Genomic DNA, 21,071 nt, shown 5'->3' with positions numbered 1-21,071 from the left:
GATTCACAGATCTTTAGAAGTCTGTTGTTTCATTTACAAATATGTGGGAATTTTTCTGGATATCTTATTATTACCAAGACATTTGATGGAACCAGTTATTTAGATCTATGCTAAATGCTCTTGCCTTTGTAAAAAGATAATTAATGGATTTCTCTTTTTACCTTCTAGAATTTCCTAAGTATGGGCTTTGAAATGTTCATTTCTCAGCATCTTCTTTCATTTGTTTCTTTTTTAAAAGTTAAGCAATTGTACAGTATAGATTATAGTTCTATAACACATTATGGATTATGGAACAAATTTTAATATTTCAGAAGTTGTCTCCACATAGCCCTGCTACAGTTTACTTTCATTTTACCTAGAAAGAGATAAATAGTAATTGTTCCATCTTAATATTAAGTTTGGGGATAAATTTTTCTTTAATTTTTGTGGATTTTTTTATCCAAGCTAAAAATTGTTTTATCTTTTGAATAGGTATCAACAAATGATAATATAATGATTTGACTAGGTCTTTTTAGATAGCATTTTCATTAATTTTGTTTTTTAAGGTTGGTGTTATTAAAGCCTGAAGAATTTATATCTTATTACATCCAGCATGCCCAAAAGACAGTAAGCTACACTAATACCAAAGCCATATTAAGTGCAGTTTCATCCTTCTTTGATAAACCAGCCAGTCCATTAGATCTCCCAGTACCTCGGGGGTCAGCATTATAAAATCTATCTATTGTAGATTTGCAGAAGGGCAGTTCAATAAAAATCTAGAATTAATAAATGTCAGAAATAAGAATGTCCATTGTATTGGGACTTCTGTGTTTATTTTTAGATGATTGTCATTTTTTAAAATAAATTTATTTATTTATTTATTTGAATTTATTTTTGGCTGCGTTGGGTCTTCGTTGCTGCACGCGGGCTTTCTCTAGTTGCAATGAGTGGGGGCTACTCTTCGTTGCGGTGTGCAGGCTTCTCATTGCGGTGGCTTCTCTTTGATGTGGAGCACAGGCTCTAGGCACGCGGGCTTCAGTAGTTGTGGCACGTGGACTCAGTAGTTGTGGCTCGCAGGCTCCAGAGCACAGGCTCAGTAGTTGCGGCGCTCGGACTTAGTTGCTCCGCGGCATGTGGGATCTTCCCGGACCGGGGCTTGGACCCGTGTCCCCTGCACTGGCAGGCGGATTCTTAACCACTGCGCTACCAGGGAAGTCCTGTCATTTTTAAAATATAGTAGTTTAATCTCATTTATTAAAGGTCATGAATATCAGGCTGGGAATTGTAGCACAAAGTGATTTCTCAAAGAAATATACTGTATCATGACCTGAGCTAATGGTTAAGTCAGTCTTACAAATACAGATGCTTATATAGTAATGCATCCAGGAATTCCCAAGGAAACCAGTTCTTTTTCTTTTCCATTTCTTCTGTAGCTCTGCCAGACAGACAAAACAAAACAAACAAAACCCTAAGGTAAACCAAATCTCTGAATCAGTGGAACTATTTGATAAAACACCATGATGGGATAAATTGTAATCTGCCCGGAACTTTCTTCAGTACAGTTCTTAAAATCTAAATATATGTAAGAATAGAAAGGCTTTCTGATGTAACTCTCCAGAGATGATTATTTTCTTTTCAAAACTTACTGTCACTGATCAGACAGATACTTCTCTAGCTTCATACAAACACATGTCTTCCCTGTCCTGTGGTGACTGTCTCCGTCCTCTTACCTTCACATGGAAGGAGCAGCTAAGTTTATATGGTTGACGTGTTACAGTACAGCATGGTTAACTAGAAAGCTAGGTTTTAAGCCACCCCATTAAGCCTGATCTGATGTAGAATATTCAGGTTGGCACAAACAGCGCAAGCTAGGGACATTCAGAAACCCTTTGCCGTAATCTACCATACTGGTATCGCCCAAGGTGGTGCGTGTAAAAAATATTTTGTTTAACAGTCTGATGGTGTTTTCTGCCCTTTTTATTCGGTTGGGAATTCGAAAATTTCAGGTTAACTCATAAAATAAAAATGTAAAAAACAAGATAAATGTAACAAGACATATGAGGCAATGTGTTTAATTAAGATGGCAAAACCTACCACTCTCGTTTGCAGTGGCTTGGAGGAGATTTGGAGTAGAACTTCCACTTGCTAACGTTCAGTTAGGCCCAGTTTTGACATTTGGAAGTGACAGTTTGGTAGAATGATGGTGCTCCTACAAGTGAAGGAAACCGTGTCTGTAATACTCAGTGTGATCAGGCCCCTGGCCCTTCATGAAATTTCACGTACAGGTGAATTTGACTTATTTTATCATGTGGTCCAATTCTAGCCAAATGCTGTGGATATGCGAGGAGGACAGGAGGGTCTGCTTCTGATGGCATTTTCCCAGGGGATCTGGTCTTTCTACTCTGCGTACATGGAGCAGATGATGTATTTGGATCCCAGCCAGACTCTTGGGTTCACTGTAGATTTTATACACACTTGGACGACTTGGTCTTGTCATCTGTAGAACTAAGGATGATCCATGGCCAACTCGTTTCATTCTACTCCTTGAGGCGAATAGGACTGTAGGATCAAAGTAGAAAGATCTAAGGAAGAGCATAGGTTCTCGCTCACTCTAGACTATATCCGCTAAGGCCCAGCCTTAACGTTGATAAGACTTTACTCACCCAACTTGCTGTTTTTTTCAGGCTACAACCGAGGTGGAAATTAAGAAGAAAGGCCCTGGATCTCTCTTAGTTTCCATGGACCAATTGGCCTCCTATGGGCGGAAGGACAGGATCAACAGTATATTGAGCGTTGTTACAAATACACTGGTAGAAGGTATGTGCCTTGTGATGCTGGTCCAAGCTGCTGAGCTATAAATATGTAGTGTGCATGATAATATAAATATAGTCCCTTGGGCTGAGTTTCGCAAAAATTGTCTCAGCTTTAGGAATAGAGTCTGCTGGTTATAGAAACCAGCATTTCAGATCTACATGCGGAGAATCCAGGAAGGACTTCAAAGCCGCTGCCAGCACTGTACACAGATAGGTAAGAAGTATGAAGGAACAACGTAAGAGCGAGCTAGAGGACCTCAAGAAGTCTCTGTAATCAGCACCATGAGGAGCCAGTAGGGTGACGTGAGGCAGAGAGGAACAGAGACGGAAGAACTGTGATGACAGAAAATGATGGAAACCCCCCTCCTGCCCTCGACCACAAAACTTACCTTCCTCTTTTCCTTTTTAGCTACTTACAGATCTTTTGGTTTTCCCTTAAGGACAAATGTACCGTGCATTGTGATTATACCTAATTCTGCCTCGCTTTAAACACCCCCATATATCCATAAATACATTGCACGAGTGAACAGGTAAGCTGAAGCCCCTCTAACGCTGGCGCTCTGTGCCCGGGGGAAGGGCAGCCACTGTTGAATCATAGCGTGCCTGCAGCAGCGTAGCCGTCAGAGCCTGAGCTCCGTAGCCGGTGGCTCCTCCGTGACACAGCCTGGCTTGCTGAGGATTTCCCATTACACTGCAGTTCCCTCGCAACTGTCAGCTTTCTGTCCGACTGTGGTCTGTATTCCAGGCTCCTCTTGATTTCTTTGGCAGTAGATTCAGTGACCAGGTTTTCTCTCACAAGATTCTGATTGATTCTGCATGCTTCTTCTTCATCTGATTCATGCTGATTTAGCTGAGTTGTCCCATTTTACATCCGTACTGTTCCTGATTGCCGTTCTGCAGAATCCACACACCCAGGCTAACCCAGTAATAATCAGAGTCCCTGAGATAAGGAGACTCAAATTACTCTGGTGTCCTTGGAACAAGTTTTTTTTTTTTCATTTAAGCCACATACCACTTCTAGTCTCTCTCTCTGTGTGTGTGTGTGTGTGTGTGTGTGTGAGAGAGAGAGAGAGAGAGAGATGGGCAGGGGCATCTGTGGTGAAAGGAGAATCCCTAGAAGGGAACCCGAAACTCCTCTGGAATACTCACATCTGCACATATGGGCAAGGAGTTAGACTAAACCTAGGCTAATCTTGAGGTGTATCACGTAAAAAGAATACTGAACTAACTACTTTTCAGCTCCTGAACAGCTTCATTTGTCCTGTTTTCTTTAATTCCCATTGAGGTCATTGTCTGATAGAACATCTTTAAGCTTTATAGTTTATACTTTGAGATAACAGGTAAGTAACTGCAGATCATAAGAATTCCAAGATAAGATACATCAATATTAGCTTAAGAACCTTAGCAAATTTTATTCTTCACTTGGAGACCAAGACAAGATTTCTCTGAGTATCTGTAGCAGTTGAGAAAGAAAGACGAACAACCTCCAACAGGCCTATTTTATTCCTGGTAATAACATCAGAGCAGAGCTATCCATTCAATGCAACAGTGATTTACTGGTTACCCCGGTGGCCTAGTGCAGGGTCTGGCAAAAGTAGATGCTCAAAAAATGTGTACGGAACTGAATCTTGTTGTGCTTGGGACTGGGGAGGAGTACTGGGGCTCCAGGACTCCTTTCGGAGGGCTTAGTAGGATTTGACTCCCTTTGCTGAAGCTGACGAGACAGAACTGCTGTAATCAAGGACAGTGAATGGCTGGAGCTGAATGATGTGAGAGAATTAAAGGACGTTAAGGAAGATCCATTCCTATGTAACCACTGTTCCCTCTGTATTTAACAATTGCTACAACATGGAAAGCCAACACTGAATGAATACTTGTTTCTGCTTTTCAGCCTTCAGTTAGGAAACTCTGACATTATTTTAATCCAAAGAAGCGGGCTTCTTATCTAATGGTTTAGAAACCACAGTGGAGAATTCCAGAATCCTGTAAATAATGAGATAATCCTACAAATAATGAGATAATCCTGCCTGCTCTGCCTCACCCCTATCCTATCGCAAGCATGCTCACCAGGATCCAATAAACTCAGCGGAATTCACAATCAGCAGAGCCGTAAGCTTTGGGGATATTTCAGAGGACGGGGCATGGGGTGTCGGCAGAGAGTAATGTGGTCTTACTTCTCCTCAAAGCAGTAAAGCTATGGGAGAAGGGGAGAGAGTTGAAGTAAGAATGAGGAAGCAGTGATGGTATTTAGCATTATTGATTCTCAGGTGAAACAGTTTCAAAAGTGTCAGTGCAATTACTTACCTGGTGTCTGCCTTTCCAGGTGCGGCTATAAGCTCTGTGAGGGTGGCGATTCTTGTTCATCAACGCAGTCCCAGTGCCTAGCACGTTGTTGAATTGACCTGGGAGAAGCCCTGGCCTTCAGAAACCTCCTGGTCTACAAAGGCCACCATCTTGGAGGAATCATGAGGCCCTCTCTGAAAACAATTCCCAGTGCCCCCAAGGTTGAGACTACAATTCCCAGTGCCCCCAAGGTTGAGACTACAATTCCCAGTGCCCCCAAGGTTCTCTCTGAAAATGTCCAGGAGCAAACTAAGGGAGCCTCACAAACTTTTGGACATCTCACCCCCATATGTTAACACATTTGCCCAGACTTTGCTCTTGTGGGTGTGTAGGGCCAGTAACGGTGTGCAGAGCTGTGCGTCCCTTTATAAACCTCCTTATTCACCTAACTGATCTCTTCTCGCTCCTAAGGCTCCGCATCGTCTTAGTTTTTGTGGAACGGAAACGAGTATCCTGAGGATCTGCCCCTCTCAGTAAATGGCAGGGATACTAGATACCTAGTATCCCTTTTTGGTGCCCCACAGGGTAGGGAAACCCTACCCTTGTCTGTCTGGCAAGGACTCGGAACCTAGTTCCTTGTAAAACATTACAGTTGTCAACTGTTAGAAACGTGAACAGTCCGCTGCTTCAACCTCCACGTGCAGGTGAACAGCGGACATTTGGAGAGAGGAGGAGATAAAAAAAGGAACGGAACCAGATTTCCAAATATGTACTATAAGAATTCATGGAAATAAGAGAACCTTTTCAATTTTCTTTTTTGGGAAGAAGACTAAATTTACCTTGGGAAGGGAGGGAGTTCTATGAGGAAGAAACCAAAGCAAATTTTCTTCACAGACTTCCTTTCCCACGCAGACTCCCACGTGTCGCTTACTGTGGCCCTTAAGTCTGAAAAACCAAGGCAACCATTTTCTTAGCAACCAGGGAGCCAATTAAAAGCCCAACCAAAGCACCCCATCTAAAATAAAGCCATCACCATGGGCACCAACCGGCTGGTTGGAAAAAGGGAGAGTAGACTGATTTAAAGCAGCCATCTTGCTCTTCGTGAAATGTCGGGAAACTTTTTTTCTATTCCCTGAATGACTTGATTTTGTTAGTGGATTTGAGTGGGGTCAGGGTAGTAGCGGATGCAGTTATATCCAACCCCACAGAGCCAACACCTGGCCTCTAAGGGTTATCATGCTGATGGGTTTTCAAAGTTACCCCTCTTCAAGAACATCCTTCCAGATCAAGGTCCTTGGACTTCTGTGATGCTGGCTATTACATTTCATACTGAATTTTGAGGAGGGCTTTGTTACCGAGGGCCTCACGCCTAGATTGTTGGAGCTGAATGGCTCTCCGCCTTTAGTGTCTAATTGTCCTTTCTAGTCTTTGCTTTGTAAACGACCTCAGAGCTCATCGAGTCCAGTGATTGTCAGTCTGGGTTTATCAGAGTCCTAGGACCCTGGCGTAGTACCTCAGGGAAGGAAGACTTGGATTGCCCTGGACTCCAAGCTCCTCTTCCTGCCTAAACTAGAGCAGCTCCTGGTTTGTCTATTTTACATATTGCGGGTCACATAAGATCTTGTTTGAAAAAATGGGTCCTGCTTTTAAAAGAGGGATAGACTAAAGAGACGAAGACAAAAGAAGCGAGAAACAAAAAGGAAAGAAGAAAGAGACTGAGGGACGGGGAGACGAAGAAGATAGAGAAAGAAAGGATGAGAGTGGGAAAGGGTGAAAGGGCAAGAGAAGGAGAAAGAGAGAAGAGCAGAGATGAGAAAGAGGAAGGAAGGAGCAAAGGGGAAGGAATGCAACCTCTGTTCCTGACTGCACTGCAAACTCACATTGTGAACTCATACATCTTTGAGAACCTAAGACAGACGGTCCACGTGGTGGCTTGGTTGACAATGCTGGTTCTGCTGTAAAGAAAATAAACAACAATAGCAAATGCTTTCATAGCACTTGCTGTATGCTGGGGTGTTCTGAGGCACTTTATATATGTTTTAGCTCATTTAATCGTCGCAGCAAACTGAAGTAATTTACTCAAGGGCCCACAGTTAGCAACTGCCTGAGCTGGTTACGCCCGTGTATGTCTGGCTTCAGTGTGTGTGCTTTTGACTGCTTCTCTGATAATAAATAGTTTAATCATACCATGTGTAATAAAATATCTACCGTTTATTGAGGACTTACCTCGTGCCAGGCCCTGTGCTGTGTGCTATCTGTAAGCAATGGAGGAGGGTTATAGGATTCATTTAGTCCTATAGCCTGCAAGTCAGTGCCCTTTTAGATGAGGCAACGGAAGCGTAGAGGACGCAGTAGCTTGCCTGAGATCATACACTCGTGAGTGTGGAAGCCAGTTGAACCAGGGTTGCTATGCTTCCCAAACGGGCGGATTGAGTTGTTTCTAACTAGATCCTTGTTAACTGGGATGTGACCTGGCACTGGTCATGCCTCCTCCTCTCTGCCTTCAAGAGAAGGAAAACTGAGGGAAGCCCTCAGGAAAGTCAGCACTCCCTGGCCACCTTCCTTCTTGTGTTAATAGCAGTGATACCCACCAAGTCCAACCCTTTTGTCTTCTTCCCAAGACTGAGGGGCTACCTTTGTTCTCTACTCACTACAGAGCTGGAAGAGTCTCAGAGAAAGTGCCCACCGTGCTGGTATAAATTTGCCAACACTTTCCTCATCTGGGAGTGTCACCCCTACTGGATAAAGCTGAAGGAGATTGTAAACTTGATCGTCATGGACCCTTTTGTGGACTTGGCCATCACCATCTGCATCGTCCTGAACACACTGTTTATGGCAATGGAGCACCACCCTATGACGCCACAGTTCGAACATGTCTTGACTGTAGGAAATCTGGTAAGATGGAGCACGGCCTCCTGATTTGACCATCTGAACGGGTTTTGCCTGTAGGAATTTTTTTTTCTGAGACTGAAAGCTGGAGTTTAGTTGAAAAGAAAGTAATAGTTAATTGGAAGACAAATGCTTCCACATATGCCGCAGCCCCGCCGCTTCCGCTCACTGTTGTGATCCCTTGGCTGTTTCCTCTTGCTGCAGAACTTTGAAGACGTCATTTAGGAGCTGTTGGTTGCAGAATGGGAGGCATGGTACAGTGGGTTGGTTTCCGCAACCTTAGCCAAGGACTTGTGGATTTCTTTCTCACTCTGTTTCTCACATTAATTCCTGCGTTACTCCAGCAAACCGCTTCCCCTTTTTCACCTTCAGCAACAACCACCACAAAATAGGGGAGCTCTTTCAGGGCGTTAAATCTAATGATAAACTTGCCCACACCGTCATATCTTAATTATCCATATGGGGACTGTCCACGGGAAATTTTAAATTCTAGGCTGGTTTCCCCTCCTGTCCAACTTCTGAGTGTCATCCAGTTTCTACCATTAGTTGATCTGTGCCCAATTTATTTTAACGTTGGTTTAAGTGATTAATTTATATTATTTAGAAGATAAGTATGCAGTTTTTAAAAAATAGATTATGTCGTGTATTGTGAAGTCAAGTAGTTGTAATTTGGGGATTTCCTGTTTTACTTCTTTAGTACAAAAATCAGGAGTTGATTGAATTTTGATCGACTGTAAAGAGTTAGTTGGAAAGAATCCTCTAGGTCATCTGGCTGCATTATTCCTTAGGAGTTGCACTATAGGCATGTCAAATCTAGTTGTTACCATTTAATTTGTGCATGATCTCTGCCTGGTATTTCTCTCTCTCTCTCTCTTTCACACACACACACACACACACACACACACACACACACAGAGTTTCTACCTTAAGTCCTAATACACTATCAAAGTGTTATAATATCATTTTGACTGCTGATTCGGAAAACACACACTGGTTAGTCCTTACAGCTGATGTGCTCTAGTACACATCCAAGGTGATACTCTAATCTTTCCAATCTTTATGTCTGAGTTAGTGACACACTTCCGACTCACTACTGCAATGTGCAGCTCAATGAAATACCCAGAGTCTTGAAACAGGATACCCTCATAGACTATCCAGGAAACCTGTTAACTGTCTCTGAAAGGCCTCTGAAGGTAGCTTGCTGTGTGATTGGCCGACCCTGGGGCTTGGCCATCAGGCAACATTTTGAGCCAATCAACAATATCATATCGATATAAGCTTTATTTTATTAGCCAATAGTTATGTAACGAGAGAGACGACTTGATCAACTTTGTTGTTGATGGTAGTGGCAGTGATGTGTTTCCTGCAGTGTTTTGTTTTTCTCAAAGTCTTTACTTGCTTTTCACAGAATCAGTCCTTGATTTCCAAGGGATTTTGAGAGGCCTTTTCACATACTACCAGCAGAATTGCCCTCAGACCAGGCCAGCAAATAACGTTATTTTTCGCTTCTTGAAAATCTAGAGGGGACTTCCCTGGCAGTCAGGTGGTTAAGACTCCACCCTTCCACTGCTTCCGCTGCAGGGGGCACGGGTTCCATCCCTGGTTGGGGAACTAAGATCCCGCATGCTGCACAGCACAGCGCCCCCCCCCAAAAAAAAAAGAAAACCTAAATTAGAGTCGTGAGCATTCAGAAGACTTTGCTCAGAATCATCACTGAAGAAGAGGGAGAGAGGAGAAGGTCAGCAGCTAATATTTAGGGACTTTCTGAGCTAAGCCAACCAGAACCAAGTTCTGCAAAGAGAAAGCACTCCGGGGGTAGAGTTTTCAAGGGAAAAGTAATGTCTGATTAGCAGTGGGGATGGAGAACAGTGAATGATTCAGGATACTTTGGACTGGCCAGTGAATTGGACATGAGGGTTGAGGGAAAGAAATCAGGAATGGTGCCTAGATTGGGGAAGTTTGGTAACCGAGGGGGAAATGGGGATGACTGAGCAAGGAACAGGGGTGGAGTTTAAAATCAGTTCTGTTTTGGATATATTAACCTTAAATAAGCCATTGATTTCTGTCCGGAAATGTTTTACATCTGTAAAATGAGGATGACACCATGTCAATCAGTAGTTGGGAGGAACAAATGAGAACCTATACAGAAGTACTTGGACTAGTGAAAAGTCCTCTCCGTACTAGAAACTGTGTAAGTGTAGTTCAGTAGGAGAATTTTCAAAGGCTTGGAGATTTGGATACAGCCTTTGACTGAACCTGAGAATAAGAGAACAACAACAACAAAAAATGGGCGGACTAGCTTGTGAAATAGACTAGGACCTTCTCTCTCTTTTTTTTTTTTTTTTGCGGTACGCGGGCCTGTCACCGCCGTGGCCCCTCCCGCCGCGGAGCACAGGCTCCGGACGCGCAGGCTCAGCGGCCATGGCTCACGGGCCCAGCTGCTCCGCGGCAGGTGGGATCTTCCCGGACCGGGGCACGAACCCGTGTCCCCTGCATCGGCAGGCGGACTCCCAACCACCGCGCCACCAGGGAAGCCCTAGGACCTTCTCTTGTGGTTGGACGGTGAGGCTTTTCCCACAGCTGGGACAGTGAATTGAGTTGTGTTCGTCCACAAACGTGCAGATAGATGTTTTTGAGGGAAGATGAGAACAGCATTCTGTAAATTGGCAATCCCTGCCTCTTCCATCCTCCCCATAAGAAAAAAATGTTCATAATAGGAAGAGTAAGGATAATTCGATCCAACCCCCATGTTTTATAGAGGAAAGTGAACCCAGGGAAGCTACTTGACTTTTGTATTGTTTAGTAGATAAACGTAATGATTCTTTTCTTGCCTTTTTTTGGTAACCATTTGAACACAACAGTGAGTTTATAACGTGGTTTTTTAAACAATCTTAAATCTTACAGAAAAGTATCAGGTACAGCGTAAAAAACTATTTTTTGAGAGTACATTGCTGACACAGCCTGTCACCCGCAAGTACTGTAGTGTACTTTTACAAACAAGTACATTCTCCTGGGCTTTTGCAGGACTGTCGCACAAGCAGGACTGTCATCTTCTCATTACATCTACCGGGTGGCACGTGATTTGCGTTTGTCCCATTTCTGCCTGTGGTCACTTGATTAAGGAGGTTCTGCCAGGCCTCTCCCCTGTACAGTTACTCTTTTTCCATTTATAATTAATAAGTGTTTGTGAGGAAGACACTTTGAAGCTATCTAAATTTCCTGTTTTTCATTAAACTTTTGATTTATTCCTTTACTTACTTATATCTGTATGGACTCAAAGTTTTCAGTCTTATTCAGTGGGTTTTATTTTAATCCATTACTATCATGTACTTAGATGTTTAAACCATTCCTGATTTGGCCAGTAGGAGTCCCTTCAAGGTGGCTTCTGTATCCTTTCAACACATCCTCATTGCTTCCTTCCTAAGACCATTGAGGTCTTAGGGACCTCAGGGATCCCCGACTACACTTTGAGATCTGCTGCACTAGAACATAAATTCTTAGGTGAATATTTGATGACATTCACAAGAGGGACATTTATATACAGTTGATGTGCTGCTTGTAGTTCCCTTTTTTAAAAAATTAATTTATTTATTTATGTTTGGCTGTGTTAGGTCTTTGTTGCTGCACGTGGGCTTTCTCTAGTTGGCGGAGAGCAGGGGCTACCCTTCGTTGCAGTGCACGGGCTTCTCATTGTGGTGACTTCTTTTGTTGCAGAGCACGGGCTCTAGGCGTGCAGGCTTCAGTAGTTGCGGCATGTGGGCTCAGTAGTTGTGGCTCCCGGGCTCTAGAGCTCAGGCTCAGTAGTTGTGACACACGGGCTTAGTTGCTCCGCGGCATGTGGGATCTTCCTGGACCAGGGCTCGAACCCGTGTCCCCTGCATTAGCAGGCGGATTCTTAACCACTGCACCACCAAGGAAGTCCTTGTAGTTCCTTTTTCTCCTCAAGAAGCATATCACAGTGCCAAGAAGAATGGCATCAAATGGATAACCTTAAATCTACTCTTCTCCATTTAATTCCTTCCAATAGTTACAAATTTATTTTCACCCAAACCCCAAACAAGGGCAGCACACTATGTGCTGAAACAACATGGGTGCCGACCTCTGTCACAGGCATTTCTACCAGGCACCTGGAGGCCTTTCATCCCATTGAAAGGCAGCACCACATAACTGTGTCATTGATCTTCTGTCAGGAACCAGAGTTCCCACAGTATAGATATTCCGAGGTCAGTCAGCCCGTGCTTGTTACTGAGCACTTACTGTATGCTCACCAAGAACTAATGGGACAGCAAAGTCAGTCTCTACTTAGTGTGCGTTAAGTGGGTTAATGTTTCTATGTAGAGAAACATTTGATGGGCTGATGCTAAGGGTAAAGCGTGTGTCAGGAGTTGATTCACTGCCCCTACCTTCCTGACCTCACGCAGAGTGGTATTCTATTTGTAGACGCTTAGCTTGCACTATGAACTTTGATTTAACTTAACCAGATCTCTTCAGGGAATATTTTCTTTCAGTTTTAGAATACTGCATCTTCAATTTAGCAAAGTGGGGGAACCATAGAAACGTATATGGACCCCAAAAATTTCCAGCCCGTTTATCCATTTTGTTGTGTTTTCATCAAGTCATTCTGTTTATTGCTATGCATTAACTCAGTGTGTTTCAAAACAGTGTCTGTAATCTAAGTCTTTTTCACTATTTTTAATTCTGTCCTCAGACCATATCTCCAAAGTTTTCCTCAAACTCCTTCATATGTAAAGTTGGTAACGGAGTGGTTACAAGTATTAACTTACTATGAATTTTAAATCTGCTGCGTGTAAAGTCCTCGCCTCTAAAAATAGAATATTCAGTCATAGTCGTATGTTACATGCTTAGGCTAGAATGAGGGTATTGGTCTTGTCAAAACTGGGGTTCATGGGATTTTACTCTCTCCCTGCCTGTTATGTCACTAAGGCCTTGGGAAGGATACAGAAAGCATTGGGAAATGCAGGGTGCTCTGAGAGGCAGAAAAGTGGGAGCCAGGTAACACAGGGAAGGCGTCATTCTCGTGCCCAGTAAGCTCCAAATCTAAAATAATTACCACATTATTGACTATCGTATTGAAAAAATCAAAAGGAAGGACCAGAGTCTCCAACAATAAGAAAATTCTTTGAGGATATATTTACCCAATAGAATATTATACAAGCAATAAAAGTGAGAATTAGGAAGACCGTGTTGCAACATGAATGGGGTCATGATTAAATGAAAAATACGTGATAAGTGAAATGAGTCGTGATAAGTCAAGATAAGTGTAAAGCTAAAATATTATGTAGTCTGTGGTTTACAACTCTGACAAAATATATATGCATTTGAAGAAAAAAAAAAGAAAAGGAGTACATTAAAATAATAGTTGTACGCAAGGTGGTGAGACTGAACGTTTCTCCTGTATTTTTCACACTTTTAGCAATGTTCTGTTGCTTTTACCATTTAAAATAAGAAGGCTTGCAGTATATGTCTACGTTTGAGAAGGCACATAATGTCAAATCAGGAATAATACTGTATTTTTTAAATATAATTATAACACGAGTGATTTTTTTTTGGCCAACATCCCAAATGTGGCATACGCATTCAAACGACTGCTGACCCTTTAGGAGTCAACTGTGTGATATTTTCAATTGCTTAGAATAATTTTTTAACTGCACGTTTGAACAATATGAATTGGGTAGTTCTGGCAACAAAGATGTGAACATTTCCTCTTCATTCAAGAGGAAAATAAGGGCTTCCCTGGTGGCGCAGTGGTTGAGAGTCCGCCTGCCGATGCAGGGGACGCGGGTTCGTGCCCCGGTCCGGGAGGATCCCACATGCCGCGGAGCGGCTGGGCCCGTGAGCCATGGCCGCTGAGCCTGCGCGTCCGGAGCCTGTGCTCCGCAACGGGAGAGGCCACAACAGTGAGAGGCCCGTGTACCGCAAAAAAAAAAAAAAAAAAAGGAAAATAAGAAGACTTTCCTGCATCATGTGGCATGGTCAGGGGACATCCAGGTATTGTCGGCCTCAGATGCAGAATTTAGCCAAGGCTGGTGCTTGTGGCTTCTTGGACGTGCCATATTCAAAGATAATGATAAAGGCGTTTTCTTTTTATTATTTCTTTTTTCTTACCCCCTGCCTTCCCCTCTTTAGGTTTTCACTGGAATTTTCACAGCGGAAATGTTCCTGAAGCTCATAGCCATGGATCCCTACTATTATTTCCAAGAAGGTTGGAACATTTTTGATGGATTTATTGTCTCCCTCAGTTTAATGGAACTGAGTCTAGCAGACGTGGAGGGGCTTTCGGTGCTGCGATCTTTCCGATTGGTATTCCATATTTCTCCAATTTCTTTTTATATTTCCTATCTTGCAGCTACTAGAAAGAGTTTTGCATAAGATAATCTGATGATTTTTTAAAATCTTTAGCTTTATTTCATTGGCTGTTTATTGGCTTAGCAACTAAAATATTGAAAACTTTTCTGCTAACTACCTAACATAGAAAGTAGTTGTTAAAATCAGTCAACAAACAGAAATCAACTTTATGAAGTTCCTCAGAAAATAATGGTTAATCTAAAAGACGAAGAAGAAGGATTCCCAAGGGCTATTCTGAGGTCCAATTTGGATTTGCTAGTGAGCCCCTTTCTTTATCTGAACATCTCCCTGAAGTGGCAAGAATTTCTTCTTTTTCAAAGGTGGCTCCACTCTTCTTCTGTCATGGTGACCCCTTCCAAAATATGAGAATAAAGTAATGTTTTTTAAAGTTATATTGAAATTAGTAGTTGAACATCCATCATTAGCTAAGAAAGATTTTTCAAATGTATCTGAAGAAGTTAGTGTTCAAATGACTAAAATGCCTCTGAAAGAATAGTTAATGATATCCTCGAAGTAGCTTCCCATATGCACAGGCATAAGTGATGTCCTGATGAAGTCGCTTGAGCAGCTGAGTTATCATGGGGATATCCCACTCAGACAAAGCATCAGACAAAGCAGCTCCTTATTGGGAAGATACCTAAGCACTTGCAACTGAAAAGATTTCAGGATATTCAGCATATCTAAGAAATAGAATTGATTAGAGTGAAACTGTTTATAAAACAGAAATCTCATTGAATCCACGTCACAAATATTTGTCAAGTTTCTGGAACCTCTGCTTACTGGTCTTTGGTTAGGATCCAGCCCACAGTAGACTTTTTGAGAATACTTCTTATTTTCTAGAAGATAAGATGAAGAATTAAGAGATAGAAGCCCTGCCACTAATACTCTTGATAAATTAAAAGCCAGTCAGAATAGGGAAAAAATATGAGAGACCCAGAGTGTGCACAGAGCCACATCTGGTAAATCTTGGAACTCTCAGATACGATTCAAGTTTTCTTTTTTTTTTAGATTTATTGAGGTTTATTTTTATATCAAAGGATAGTACAAATATTTACCACACACCATTAACCTAAATACAATAAGTTTAACCTTCTAAAAGTGCAATTGCTTGCTCAGAGATAGATCTGCAGATAGTTTTGCCACGTAATGCCAGATTTCCCTCCTCAAGGGTTACATCAAATTACAGTCCCACTAACAATGTATGAAGACTCAAGTTTTAAATAGGAAGAAAAAAGTCCTAATCAGTGCTGTTGCCTTCTACCAGAATTCTTATTACATCATGTGTTAGTTATTAACTTAAGACCTACGATGACGATCTCTGTTCATGGGCTTCATGCATTATAATTCTCAGGCTATTAGCCAAGACCTTGTAATCATTCATTACAGAATACAGAAATCTCGTGATTGAAAGATACCAAAAGTTCTGTCCTCTGAATTAATATTAGTATAGTCCCTTTTCATAAGATATTTGACATATTGGAACTTCCCCTACTTGGAGGTTGTGGTTTTCCTCCGAGTTATTCCAAGCATGTCACGAAGTTTCGTATCAGCGATTGATTATTTATTGGCAAGCAAAAAGAGAGGTATGTAGAATTTTTAAATGCTTGCTTTTTTGAAGAGACAGATGATTTATTTTCACCGTCCTTACCCCACTGACCTTTTGGTTCACTACAAATCACATTTTCCTTGATATGACCCTTGAGAAGTCAGAGGAAAATCAGTGGGAAAAGGATTATTTCAGGTATATGGATTTTTAAAAGGTAGATTGACCCAGAGACTAATTCAGGGGACTAGAGGCAGTATTCTTGGTTCTTAGTTCTAAACCTTTCACTTCCTGTGCAGTTAATCTGTTTTCCTTCATCTTTGCCTCAGTTTCTCTCATTTTCCTCTAAGATACTGTTAGAAAGTCCTGGGGATTTCCCAAGGGTGCTCGATAAATGTTAAGATGATCTTAGTAATTTCATATGTTTTTATTGTAGCCATGTGGTAAGAATAAATGAATTGAGTTTCACTTGGGTTTTGTTTGGGTTTTTTTTCCCCCATAGCTCCGAGTCTTCAAACTGGCCAAATCCTGGCCCACCCTGAACATGCTGATCAAGATTATTGGAAATTCAGTGGGTGCCCTGGGCAACCTGACGCTGGTGCTGGCCATTATCGTCTTCATCTTTGCCGTGGTGGGAATGCAACTCTTTGGAAAGAGCTACAAAGAGTGCGTCTGCAAGATCAACCAGGACTGTGAACTCCCTCGCTGGCACATGCATGACTTTTTTCATTCTTTCCTCATCGTCTTCCGAGTGTTGTGCGGGGAGTGGATCGAGACCATGTGGGACTGCATGGAGGTGGCCGGCCAGGCCATGTGCCTCATCGTCTTCATGATGGTCATGGTTATCGGCAACTTGGTGGTTAGTACTAACGTGTAGATCTCTTTGTTCTTCGCTCTGAACGTCTTACCCTTGACCCAGAAGCCCAGTCTGCTTAGTGCTTCTACTACCTTCCACGTCTGGGTTGGTCTTTATTCTTTCTTGGCTGAAGAACCCTAAGGTACAAGTGAAGGAAAGGAGACTGCTGTTTTAGGTCATGAGCCCCACAATCTGTCAACCCTCTTTCATAGTTGTGGAAACAAAACTCAGCGAAGTTAAGACATTTTTCCAAAGTCACACAGCTGATAAAGAGTCAGGGCTTATATTAGATCCTTGACTTCAAAGTCTATGCTCTTTCTGCTACACAAAAAAAAGAATTTCCCGACCTTGACAATATTGATCTTTTGGGCTAGATCATTACTTGTTGTGGAACTTTCCTGCATGTTGTAGGGTGTTTACAGTATCCCGGCCTCTACTCTTTACTGTCCAGTAGTGACTCCCGTCCCAAGTTGTGAAAACCAAACATGTCTTCAGACGTTGCCAGCTGTCCTCAGGGGTCAAAATTGCCCTCCATTGAGAACCGTGGATCTAAACCTTCCCAGGATTTTATCTAATTTGTATAAGTTGCAGATCAATTTCTCGCTTCACTCTGATCTGTCCGCCTGCTGTCTTCTGCCTCTGTATATAGAACATTCCCCAACAGAGACTTCACACCTTGTTTCTCAAAGTGTCATCTGAGGACCAGCAACAATGAGATCGTTTGAGAGTGTCCTAGAGACGCAGAATCTCAGACCCCTCCCCAGAACTACTGAATTAGCATCTGCATTTTTAACAAGATCCCCAGGTGATTCCCATGCATGCTAAAGTTTGAGAAGCACTCATCTTTCAGGTCAGGCCAAAGCCCACTTGCAGGTGTAGAGCGAGGAGGGCTGGAAGAAGGCACACTCAGGTGACCCCTTACAAGCGCATCCACAGTAGGGTCTTCCTTTTTCTGCCACAGAGAAGCATATGCCAGGAGAGGGTTCCTGCTCACCAGCCTCTGAACTAGCCACGCTCCCCCTGTTCTTTCATTGGACCTATAAAAATAGACACTGTAATGTTCCTTAATCACTTGCATTCTCCATGCCCAGCCAACTTCCCCTCAGTCCTGATTCCTCTGGTCTTTCCACTCCTTCAGTGAATACAACTGCTGCCTACTGGTCTGTAGTGGGATCAGACATTACCAGCCCTGACCTCCTACCGTTTCTCTAGCCTCCTGTTCTCAGTTGTCTCAGGGGCATCGCCCCATGACTGGCTATAGATACCTGAGCACATGACAGAACCCACTATTATTTCTGCCTCTGATGACACCTTTCCCAGTTCCCCTTGGCTCAGTTCTTCTGCCCATGTAGTCTCTAGTAACCTATAAGTCTTTATGATTTTTCTCTCCACTCCTAGTAAATATCTGATGTCTTTCATATGTCTTTCTTCTTAGCATTTCTATACCTACATCTTTCTTCATAGTATTTCTGAGATCTGCCCCTTCCTTTCCATTTCTACAACCCATCTGTTATTTCTAAAAGTGTGAGGAAGACCACCTTCATCACAATCACCTGAGTCTCACTCATTAAAAGAGGCGGAGTCCCAGGCCTTACATCAGATCTACTGAATCAGAATCTTTCAGGTGAGGCCAAGGAAATGCTTGTTTTTAACAAGCATCCCACCCCAGGAGATTCTTCTGCATGCTAAGGTTTGAGGTTACTATAGCCTAATCCAGACCCTCATCAATTCATGCAAGCAACAACCTCCTAATTCCTAGTTCCCCCTCACACCCCCCACCCCCGACCCTTGTACGTAGCTAGTAGGAATGACTTTCTCAAATCTCTGTCATCACCTGTGACTCCTTTGCTCAAGGACCAGTAGTGAATCCAGTTAAATAAAATTCAGATCTTTCAGCTTGGCCTTCAAAGCCTTCTGCAACTGACCCGCACTTTACCGACCATATCCCTTTGTAATTCTGCAAATGGCCGCAGTAATCATGATACATATAGTTCACATATTGTTTCCATTTCTCCCACTCTGCACATATGATTATCTCCACCAAAAAACTATGCCTTACTCTTCTTCAGAAGTGTGACAAAGTAAGGGCCAAGTGTAAATCAAGAAGTGAACATCTCTCCCACTTTTCAAAAGTAAGTCTTAATAAAAATAGTTAATTTAATGCCCAATGTGGTGAAATAGGGGAAAAGACAACATAAATAAAGCTTGTTTCTGATGGCTTGACACTTCGATATATGATAGAACACAAAAGTCACCATCACTGTCTTGCTAGAGCTACTTAATTTTGATAAATGTTAGGAAAACAAAGAAAATTAATTCTTAAAATAGGGTGACATCAAATATATTACCGTTCCACCTTCTAGATCTGTGCTATGAGAGTCTGGCTCTCCAAGCCTACTTTTTTTCTAACCTGGGTCCTCCAGGACATCTGCTGCTCATGAACACATGGCATCTATACACTTTGATCCTCCCCAATAATCCATGCCCACCTTTTTGTTTTTATTTTTGGGAAATTTTCTCCCAAAATGGATACAGCCTTTGCTTTCTCAGATTATAAGAAAAGCAGTATGTTTTGAAGTACATATATATGTATATAACACTACAAAAGAACCAAGAAAAGGGATACTAAACTCCTTGTATTACAACCAAAACCAAACCAAATGCCCACCTAGTGACATTTAAAACACTACGTGGGTCAAGTGAAACACAATAGAAACTCCTGAGTCTTTCACGTAAGTCTGTGGGCTCCCAGTTTGCAACCCTAGTTTAGTGGATGCCTTTACCCAATACCGTTCTACATTCCCTCTCCTTTTTCCTAATGCTCCTGGTCCAGGTGCTGAACCTGTTTCTGGCCTTGCTCCTGAGCTCCTTCAGTGCTGACAACTTGGCAGCCACAGATGATGATGGGGAAATGAACAACCTACAAATCTCAGTTATCCGGATCAAGAAGGGCGTGGCCTGGACCAAACTGAAAGTGCGCGCCTTCATGCAGGCCCACTTCAAGCAGCGCGAGGCCGACGAGGTGAAACCTCTGGACGAGCTGTACGAAAAGAAGGCCAACTGCATCGCCAACCACACTGGCGCCGACATCCACCGGAACGGTGACTTCCAGAAGAATGGCAACGGCACAACCAGCGGCATTGGCAGCAGCGTGGAGAAGTACATCATTGATGAGGACCACATGTCCTTCATCAACAACCCCAACCTGACCGTGAGAGTGCCCATCGCGGTAGGCGAGTCTGACTTTGAGAACCTCAACACCGAGGACGTTAGCAGCGAGTCGGATCCTGAAGGCAGCAAAGATGTAAGGTCCTAGCCTAGAAACCAGTCTTGATCCTATGTGAGAACAGACGGCTCTGTCAGCCCCAAGGCTTCAGTTCAGCTCTGGGTCTGGCAGAGAGATTCTGGAAGAGCCGACTCTCAACTTTGAGAAGCAATCCTACCCACCCCCCATTGTTATTCTAGATGAGCTAGATTCCTGAGATGTTCCCAGATCTGTCTCCATGGCTTCTGGACCATCTGGATCCAGAGGCTGGAGAAAACCGTCAAGTACTTCCCTGCCATTAATCTGTCTGAGCTGTATCACTGAGACCAGTCTATAGCCCACCTTCTGCTTAGGGTAGATCACTGTCACCTGTGAGTGGGCTTTAACGTTGTACCCCATCCTGACAGAAGTTTTGAGGGCGCTGTGGTAGTCGTTTGCCTGTGATGAACTGGACGATCATGGGTTTGCCACAAGGATTGTATCCGGTACATCATCTGTACCAAGGTAGCATCGTCAGTGTAGAGTGGACGTGTTACTGCAGTGTTGCTTCTCTCCCTTTTCCTTGTGTATCTAGAAACTGGATGACACTAGCTCCTCTGAAGGCAGCACCATTGATATCAAACCAGAAGTAGAAGAAGTCCCTGTGGAACAGCCTGAGGAATACTTGGATCCAGATGCCTGTTTCACAGAAGGTGAAAGGGGGCCAGGAGAGGGGATGGCCTGTAGCACTTGCACTGCTCGCAGACACATCTCTGCCAGGGTCAGTGGTTGGCTGGGAGGGGGCTCTACGGCTGTCTTCACCCGCCTCATCATTTGGAGGGAGGTTGCTACTGTTTTGCCCGTTTGAGTCTTAGCTATCACAGGTTTTTACTCTCAGGCTTTTCTTTGTCCTTTTTTCTTGACGTCAGCCCCAAACTTCCATTAGAAAGGCCTCTCCTGTCATGGCCGTGCCCGCCTCCTGACTACCCTTTTCTCCTCCCTCTCACTGCTTCTTTATAGGACATCTTCCCAGCGCCAGAGGGCCTTGCCCTGGTAGCCTGGCAGCATAGCCTCAGCCCTGCCACCCTCTCCACTTCT

The 21,071-nt window shown here is 43.1% G+C and overlaps 1 protein-coding gene across 5 annotated transcripts in view; it reads left to right on the top strand.

The window, feature by feature from the left end:
- SCN8A (sodium voltage-gated channel alpha subunit 8) overlaps nucleotides 1–21,071 on the top strand; it is a 112,824-nt gene that overhangs the window by 65,212 nt on the left and 26,541 nt on the right. For all 5 annotated transcript variants that reach the window (XM_060166190.1, XM_060166188.1, XM_060166187.1 and 2 more), the window contains exons 12-17: nucleotides 2,664–2,796; nucleotides 7,732–7,970; nucleotides 14,112–14,285; nucleotides 16,376–16,732; nucleotides 19,563–20,033; nucleotides 20,569–20,686. In XM_060166190.1, the coding sequence (XP_060022173.1) occupies nucleotides 2,664–2,796; nucleotides 7,732–7,970; nucleotides 14,112–14,285; nucleotides 16,376–16,732; nucleotides 19,563–20,033; nucleotides 20,569–20,686 (1,492 nt within the window). The remainder of the gene's footprint in view (nucleotides 1–2,663; nucleotides 2,797–7,731; nucleotides 7,971–14,111; nucleotides 14,286–16,375; nucleotides 16,733–19,562; nucleotides 20,034–20,568; nucleotides 20,687–21,071) is intronic.

The sequence above is a fragment of the Lagenorhynchus albirostris genome, chromosome 11, assembly GCF_949774975.1.
Source record: "Lagenorhynchus albirostris chromosome 11, mLagAlb1.1, whole genome shotgun sequence".
NCBI classification, from domain to species: Eukaryota; Metazoa; Chordata; class Mammalia; order Artiodactyla; family Delphinidae; genus Lagenorhynchus; species Lagenorhynchus albirostris.
This window is presented reverse-complemented; position numbering and strand designations above follow the sequence as displayed.